Source organism: Octopus bimaculoides, chromosome 6 (assembly GCF_046866305.1).
Source record: "Octopus bimaculoides isolate indiv1 chromosome 6, ASM4686630v1, whole genome shotgun sequence".
Taxonomy (NCBI): Eukaryota; Metazoa; Mollusca; class Cephalopoda; order Octopoda; family Octopodidae; genus Octopus; species Octopus bimaculoides.
In genome coordinates, this window is record NC_142933.1 from 10,130,014 (window position 1) to 10,140,013 (window position 10,000).

Here is a 10,000-nt window from a genome sequence, read left to right on the forward strand (position 1 = left end):
GGAATTTGAACTCAGAACGTAACGGCAGACGAAATACCGCTAAGCATTTCGCCCGGCGTGCTAACGTTTCTGCCAGCTCACCTATAAATGGTAGTGTGGTGATGAGATGGAAGTGGTCAGCAGGGTGTTGGTGTGAGTGGAGTACGTGGGAAGAAGTGGGTAAAAAGAGGGGAAGTTCAGGAGAAAAGTGGGGTCAGAAATATTGGGAAAGGAGCTTGAGACCAAAAGCAATAGAGGTTTCGAGAGTGGTTGGGTCCTGTTCTTTCTGGAGGTGAGTGGCAGGGAATGCTGTTATGGCAATCATGCAGAATAACGAGAGGTGTTGGATGAATGGCTGGTGAAACGAAAAGGAAATGTTATCTTTTAGTCAAACTTCCCTTCTTATGGTTTGTAACAATCGCAAGGATCATAGTATATACGTAGAAAAAAAACAAGACAAAAAGGGTCCGCAAATTTGGCTCTGATTTTATTTTATTACCTTATTTCTTACACGTGTTTCAGTGAGGATTATACGAGAGAATTATTAAATCTTATTCTGATATGCACATTATCTCCTTCATCAGTTTATTGCAAACTGCTTTTAGTTTTGGTTTGGAATTCGATTTCGGGTTTATTACGGCCAGCGTCTCTTTCTATAAAAGTAAAAGAATATGCAAAACAATTATTCATAAATAGCGAAAACATGCATGGGTTTCCAAATTTAGTCACGAGGTCAGCAGTTTTGAGAAAGAGGCTAAGTCTGTTACATCGACCCTGCTGATCAACGTGTACATCTATATATATAAAAATGAGAATGTGTGTCTGTCTGTTTGTCTGTCTGTGTGTGTGTGTGTGTGTGAATCCCTAAAACTCGAGAACTACGCAACCAATTTCATTCAAATTTTACAGATGCCTTACTTAGGGTTCCAGTTGTGTTTTAGTCAAAACAATTTTTAACTTCTTGCAGAGTTCGATCCCACGGCAACATAATATCTCCTCCACTATTTAAGTATTACGTGTCAAAAGTGAAAACAAAAACACTCATGTCAAATACTTTCACTTTAAAAATGAAACTATTCCACTAACTGAAACAATCACGTTTCGATACTGTAATGACAGATACTTTCAGAGAGAGAGAAAGAGAGAGAGAGAGAGAGGGAGAGAGAGAGAGAGAGAGAGAGAGAGAGAGAGAGAGAGAGAGAGAGAGAGAGAGAGAGAGAGAGAGAAAGAGATGTATATGTATATATATATAGATGTATATGTACACGTATATGTATAGATATATATATATATATATATAGAGAGAGAGAGAGAGATATAGATCTATATGCATACATGTATATGTATACATATGTGTAGATGTATATGTATATATAGATTTACATGTAATATGTACACATATATACATATATATACATGCATACAGATATCTATACATATATACACCCATCACACACATATACATGCACACAAACACACACATTAGTCATTTGTTTTCTTATCCAAAACTACGTCAAAAGTACTGAATGGATCTGTATGAAATTTGGAAATTACTTTCTATGCATAATGGCCATAACTCCCATGAAAATTCATATATTTTTGATGTTGATGAAATTTTAACCCGAACATACAGATGAGCATTATTTGTAATTCAACGGTACAACAGTGTAAGACTACCCTTTCAGATATACTTACATTGTGATTTCTGCAATGTGGTGAATAAATTGTCAAGTAAATGAGACGCATCTTTGCCTCCACTGATTCACTTGCAGTGTTGAGTAAAATTATTTCGTTGCAAACCTCCTTTGAGTCTTTTTATTATCACTGCGACACACATAGTCCCTAGTTGGTAACATTGATTTCAAGGCCTTCCCAGATGAGAGACTGGTTGTTCTAAGACATTTATCGATTGTAAATTTTGTCTCCAATTTGGAAATTATATTCTATGCATAACGGCCATGACTCCCGTGAAAATTCATATATTTTTGATGTTGATGAAATTTTAACCCGAACATAACAGATGAGCACTGTCTGTAGCTGGTCTTCTCTTGGAAGAGCCCCGCTTCTCACATGGACAACTGTATGTTGGCTGCTCAAGAGTGGGCAGCAAAAAAAAACCTATTTGCATATGCTCCACAAGGGAAAACAAGAAACACTGTTTACAACGAGGTGTTATAATCACAACAGCAAGAAAGTATGTACATGATCACCTTCTTTTACGAAACTTCATTGACTTTCATATATTTATATTGATATACATATATATACGTGTGTTTGGGTGCGTGTGTGTCTGTGTATATATATATCTATATATATAAAGATGAGAATCTGTGTCTGTCTGTCTGTGTGTCTGTGTGTCTGTGTGTCTGTCTGTCTGTGTGTCTGTCTGTCTGTGTGTCTGTCTGTCTATGTGTCTGTCTGTCTGTGTGTCTGTCTGTCTGTGTGTCTGTGTGTCTGTGTGAATCCCTAAAACTCGAGAACTACACAACTCTCTTTTACAAACCCAGTGAAAATAAATATATTTCATATGTCAAAGAAATTCAAGCAATACATATAACACCAAAGTTAAAAACATTCCCAACAATTCCACAATCCCCAACCTCCAGAGCTATTGAAGAAACTGTTATCATCAACTGACCAAGATTCCTAACATTTGCAAAACAAAATTAGACAATACGACGCTGTACTACAGATGACCTTTGGAACCACAAGAGATTTAACTGAGGCAGCATTCATCCAAACTTTCAAGATCCAACCTCAGATTTATCATCGCATTGTCTCTCTACTACCTCTGTCAAATGAATCACCAAAATTGACCTTTCATTATTAATAATCTGTACCTGTTTGTTTGGTTCCGAAATAAAATACACAAAACGTGTTTCTGAATTACGTGTATTTACTTTATATACATATGAGTTGAAAACTTTCTTCTGCATTCCACTTAATATCTATGTTCCATGCTGGCATGGATTGGAGAGTTATTAATATAGAAATATGGTATCGTAGCTACTAACAGTTGAGGGTTGCGTAGTCTAGACGGCGTTTTTAGATTTCATTATTCTCTTTAACCCGGGCAACGCCGGGTATTTCTGCTAGTGTATTTTATAAACCCCGAAAAGGCTAAGGTGATCTCGGCGGATTTTGAGGGACGAAGTTCCTCTCAGCATTTCGCCAAGCATGCTAACGATTCTTCAAGCTCGCCGCCTCATATAGAGAAAACAGATATTATCAAATAAAACTGGCTAGTGTCGTTAGATATAAAGTTGTAATTTTTATAACAAAAGAATATAAAGTTTTACAAATTTACAGCCATTAAACAATAAATTTATAACTGCACTAAATTCGATTTCCAGCTGGAGAGAATTATCGAGCAGTTTAATCTCACTGACAAAGCAAAATATACTTATTTAGCTTTGTTTTCTCTTCAACATATAGACAAATAGAAATACATAATTACACACATAGGCATATAGACTCACACATACATACATACATACATACATACATACATATCTATACCTGTATCTATCATATATATATATATATATATATATATATATATATTAGAGTACCATTTTAACCTAATATAAGACCTCGATTTTATTAAGGCTGAAATATTTTCGATTAATACTGTTTTATGCGATAAATACCTAGTCTTTCTATATTAATTTCCTATACTATACGGAATATTTTCACTAGACGTCTTATAAATAAATGTTTTTAATCATAGATAGCCTAGCTTAAATATTGCATCATTTAAATATGTTCTAATAATATCTTTATTATTTTAACCTTAAACTTCGTTCAAATTATATTTTAAACGAAAAAATTTGTATAGTTGGTTTTTATATATAATATACTTATTAGATTATTTTATAATGGATGTAGGAGTGATTATGGAATGGTTATTATTTTGATATATTAATAACATTTTTCTACCTTTATATAATAAGTATTTTATATAGATTCATTTGTTATTTATTGTTGGTTGATATATACATTCATTTATTATTATTGTTGTATTTTGACCTGAAGATTAGCTATATTTTTGAATAGAATTGATTTTTGATAGTTTTAATCGATCTTAAGCTATTTAAATTTCTTTCTATTTGAAAATTGTTTATGAAACACGTGTAGTCATTTTATCATCTTGATCTTATGATATTTATTTGCATTATATTATAGTTATTTATTGTACTTTTAATTATAATTTTTTTCTGTATGCGACAGTGGATTTTCATCGATGAGTTCATAAACCTTGGTTCTATTCCCTAATACTATATATTTATATATTTTATACTGTGAAACTTAATTTAATTTTAATTTTTGATAAATTGATTTTAATTGAGTTTTTACCTGTAATTTTGGATTTTATCCCTAATATTATATATATATATATATATATATATATGTGTGTGTGTGTGTGTGTGTATGTGTGTGTGTGTGTATGTGTGTGTGTGTGTGTATAATTTTGTAAATATGTATATATGTATATATGCATTTATCTATCTATCTATCTATCTATCTATCTATACATGCATACATACATACATACATACACACGTATATATATATATATATATATATATATATATATATATACATGCTTTGTGTGTATGTGTGTGTGTGTGTGTTTTCGTGTGTCCGTGTTTGTCCCCCCACCAACGCTCAACAACCGATGCTGGTATATTTACGTCCCCGTAACTTAGCAGTTGGGCAAAAGAATCCGATAGAATAAGTACTAAGCATACAAAGAATAAGTCCTGGGGTCGATTTGCTCGACTACCTGCGGTCCTTGCAGAATGGTCGCAGTCATCGTCCTGAAACAAATAAAAGAATAAAAGAATAAAAGAATAAAACTGTCCGACGGACGGGAACGTGAAACTGAGTAACATTACTTGTGATATTTTTTGATATTTTTGCTGCTTTTTAATAAAGTATATATATATGTGTATGTATATACATACTTGTATATATAAAGTAACAAACTGAGGAATTTCGTTTTTTTCTAAATCGCAAAATCCTGGAATGACTATATATATAATGCAACTGTGATTATGTATATCAGAAAAAATGTAACTCGAAACAATTTGTTGGTCTTTTATGGTTTTTATGATTATTTATGTTATATAATATGTTATGTTATATATTTTATAATCACAGTATTTAATGTAATATTGTAATATAAATAAATTTTTGGATTGTCAATGAAGATGTCTATATTTAATTTATATTTGCAGCGTGTAAGGTGTTTATAAGCCAGATCGGAATTTTGTCAGTGAACAGGTCGCGGTCTCAAAGCGACGAAAATATTTTGGCAAATTAAATTTAAATGTTGAAGTGAATGTAACGGTTTTTGTGTGTTTTTAAATGATTTAAAATGCAATTGTTTTTGTTGCAGCATAAGATCTCAGACCAGGTGACTTGCTATTGCAATGTAAGTACATCTCCGTAATTTATCTTTGTATATATATATATATATATATATATATATATATATATATATATATATATATATATATATATACATATAGGGAGATTTCACAAACAAACAAATGAAGACAGGTGGTGTAGACAACAAACAGAGGTATTAGTTTAACGCTCAGGAAGTGAAAAAGTCTTTAACGTTTCGAGCCTACGCTCTTCCACAGAAAGGAATACACAAAGGAACAAGAAGAGAAAGGAAAGAATGTGTAGTGGCTAGCGATCTACACACACACACACACACACACACACACACACACACACACACACACACACACACACACGGTGATCAGAATATAAATGGGAGGTAGGGGAAAAGGAAGAGAGAAATAAATGGTGGTATGTATACTGTTGACATCCTTTCGTCTTGGGAGGCGATGGAGTTGCACATAAAATAAGTTTTGCGCAGGCCTGGGCTAGATGTAAGAAAATCCTGGGTAGCCCAGTCGTCAGGATTCCTCTCTCGACCTTGCTGACGTAGTCCAAAGGAAGAGTGTCGAGTCGAAAACGAAACCACCTATGGGGCTCCACTCCGGATTTCTTTGAAAGCTGTCTCCTTTCCGTAACCCTGGATAAGGGCCCATACCGGGTAATGTCAGCCGGAGTCAGCTAAGCCTGGGACTCATGTCAGGCAGGGTCGTCACTCCCTGAAGTAATGAAGAAAATCGCTACCCAGGTCATAGTATAAGTGGCAGAGTATTGCCAAAGAAACACAATGGCCAAGAGTAGTGCAGGAGTTGGTGAAAACCTGGTTAAATTTTATACAACGTTAAAGGAAAGCGACGACCATAATAATTATTTTGAATGAATTTCTTTCCTTGGCACTGACATTCATACATTAAATCTGGGGAAAACATGAATAATGTATTGCTTTATTTGAAATACAATTTATATAATACTAGCAGAAATACCCGGCGTTGCACGGGTTAAAGAGAATAATGAAATCTAAAAACGCCGTCTAGACTACGCATCATCTTTATATATAGAGATGTATATACACACACGCACCCAAACACACGTATATATATGTATATCAATATAAATATATGAAAGTCAATGAAGTTTCGTAAAAGAAGGTGATCATGTACATACTTTCTTGCTGTTGTGATTATAACACCTCGTTGTAAACAAGCATATACAAATAGGTTTTTTATGCTGCCCACTCTTGAGCAGCCAACATACAGTTGTCCATGTGAGAAGCAGGGCTCTTCCAAGAGAAGACCAGCTACAGACAGTGTTTGACCCTGAGATTTGTTTATGGACATGGCAAAAGTCACACGAAGGGGGAATTGTAGTCTTCTGAATGTAAAAGGAATGTCTGCTCCTGATGGAGTAAGAGGAATTCTTGGAATAAAGACGTCATCCCCTTTTGCACATCCAGAAAGAATGGTAGCCTCGATAACGTGTGACATCATTTTCTTTATCACGAGTCGTGTTCCATTGCAAAGTCTTGGTGGTTCCAGATTGCGGAGCAGCATAACAGGCGTTCCAACTTTAAGTGATAATATGTGGGGAGGTAGTCCTGGAGGCTCCAACAAATTGAGAAATTCAGGAGGATAGTTCACCACTTCATTTGTATCTGGAACTGTATCAACAGACTTGTAAGTTTGAAGATTGCCGGGAAGAGAATGCATCAGGTGTTGTTTAATTTTTGTAACAGCTACGTTTTTTGGAGCTAATATTGCTCTTTCACATAGCCAATTGTGATTTTGGTAGTTTTGTTTAAAGTTGGGAAAGACTTTGTGTTTGAGGTCATCTACAGAATTAACAACAGAACAAAATGGCCGGAGGTATGCAACCAAATAATTTTACTCAACACTTTGCAAGTGAATCAGTGGAGGCAAAGATGCGTCTCATTTACTTGACAATTTATGCACCACATTGCAGAAATCACAATGTAAGTATATCTGAAAGTGTAGTCTTACACTGTTGTACCGTTGAATTACAAATAATGCTCACCTGTTATGTTCGGGTTAAAATTTCATCAACATCAAAAATATATGAATTTTCATGGGAGTTATGGCCGTTATGCAAAGAATATAATTTCCAAATTTCATTCAGTACTTTTGACGTAGTTTTGGATAAGAAAACAAATGACTAATGTGTGTGTTTGTGTGCATGTGTATGTGTGTGTGATGGGTGTATATATGTAAAGATATCTGTATGCATGTATATATGTATATATGTGTACATATTACATGTACATGTATATATATATACATCTACACATATGTATACATATACATGTATGCATATAGATCTATATATATATATATATATATATATATATATCTATACATATACGTGTACATATACATCTATATGTATACATATACATCTCTCTCTCTCTCTTTCTCTCTCTCTCTCTTTCTCTCTCTCTCTCTTTCTCTCTCTCTCTCTTTCTCTCTCTCTCTCTTTCTCTCTCTCTCTCTTTCTCTCTATATCTATACATATACGTGTACATATACATCTGTATGTATACATATACATCTCTCTCTCTCTCTATCTCTCTCTTTCTCTCTCTCTCTCTTTCTCTCTTTCTCTCTCTCTGAAAGTATCTGTCATTACAGTATCGAAATGGTGTACATATACATCTATATGTATACATATACATCTCTCTCTCTCGTTCTCTTTTTCACTCTCTATCTTTCTCTCTCTCTCTCTTTCTCTCTCTCTCTCTTTCTCTTTCTCTCTCTTTCTCTCTCTCTCTGAAAGTATCTGTCATTACAGTATCGAAATGGTGTACATATACATGTATATGTATACATATACATCTCTCTCTCTCTCTCTTTCTGTCTCTCTCTTTCTGTCTCTCTCTTTCTGTCTCTCTCTTTCTGTCTCTCTCTTTCTGTCTCTCTCTTTCTGTCTCTCTCTTTCTGTCTCTCTCTTTCTGTCTCTCTCTTTCTGTCTCTCTCTTTCTGTCTCTCTCTTTCTCTCTTTCTCTCTCTCTGTGAAAGTATCTGTCATTACAGTATCGAAATGTGATTGTTTCAGTTAGTGGAATAGTTTCATTTTTAAAGTGAAAGTATTTGACATGAGAATTTTTGTTTCACTTTTGACACGTAATACTTTAATAGTGGAAGAGATATTATGTTGCCGTGTGCTCGAACTCTGCAAGAAGTTAAAAAATTTTTTGACTAAAACACAACTGGAACCCTAAGTAGGGCATGTGTAAAATTTGAATGAAATTGGTTGCGTAGTTCTCGAGTTTTAGGGATTCACACACACAGACAGACAAACAGACAGACAGACAGACAGACAGACAGACACACATTCTCATTTTTATATATATAGATTCACACTTGCACATAACAAGAGGTTCCAGACATTGTTAATGAATAGATGATGAATAATTCTGCCCTTAAAGAGATAGATTATGATACGTTTTTGGGTATAAGGATAAGCGAAGATCTAAATTGAAAAAATATCATATAGAAGAAATGAATATAAGATTGTCCAATCTCATGTATAATGCGTTCAAGATTAGACCCTACGTAAATAATAGAGAAATAAAACCTCTTTATAGTTCGATGATATATCCGACATTGATTTATTCAAATGTGGCATGGTGCAATAAGCTTGATTATTTAATAAACAAAATTTTACTTTATCAAAAAAAAAAAAAAAATATGGCGCTAAGAATATTGGAATGATCATTATTTGCACATAAAAGCCAACTTGATATGTATATATACCTTTCTTATCGAGGAAAATGACCGATTTCGAAGTGAATGGTAGAGAAAATAGAAATTAGAACAAAATATTCATTGACAGGATTACTCTCTTTAACTCTAGGTACAAGGCCCGAAATTTTTTGGGGGAGGGGCCAGCCGATTAGATCGACCCCAGTACGCAGCTGGTACTCAATTTATAGACCCCGAAAGGATGACAGGCAAAGTCGACCTCGGCGGAATTTGAACTCAGAACGTAAAGACAGACGAAATACCGCTAACCATTTCGCCCGGCGTGCTAACGTTTCTTATTTCTTTATTGCCCACAAGGGGCTAAACATAAATGGGACAAACAAGGACAGACAAAGGGATTAAGCCGATTATATCGACCCCAGTGCGTAACTGGTACTTAATTTATCGACCCCGAAAAGATGAAAGGCAAAGTCGACCTCGGCGGAATTTGAACTCAGAACGTAACGCTAAGCATTTCGCCCGGCGTGCTAACGTTTCTGCCAGCTCGCCACCTTACAGTATTACTCTTAACAGATAGGAGAACGTGTTACATTTTGCTACATGTTTTGCGTACATGTTTTGCCTGACGATATCAAACACATACAAAATATCAATGCTTTCATGTGAAAGCTAAGACAATTAGTTCTGATGTGAGCGAGACTGCAGTGTAAAGTCAAAATTAGTTTATCCTGCCTTGATGTTGTTGATTTTCTTCGACCACGTACCATCCTTACGTTGCGAATAGTAACGTGACGTTTTCTTTTATTAATCTCTTATTGAGTAGACTGAAGCTTATTACCTCTACTCCAGTGTCAATTAGTTAACAATTAGGTAATTTAATTGTTCACAAAATA

General features: G+C 34.5%; 1 protein-coding gene across 2 annotated transcripts in view; it reads right to left on the reverse strand.

The window, feature by feature from the left end:
• Positions 1-449: 449 nt before the first annotated feature.
• LOC128248057 (uncharacterized) overlaps positions 450-10,000 on the reverse strand; it is a 35,993-nt gene continuing 26,442 nt past the window's right edge. For both annotated transcript variants that reach the window (XM_052968448.2, XM_052968447.2), the window contains exon 5: positions 450-632. In XM_052968448.2, coding sequence (XP_052824408.1) covers positions 614-632 — 19 coding nt within the window. In that variant the 3' untranslated portion in view covers positions 450-613. The remainder of the gene's footprint in view (positions 633-10,000) is intronic.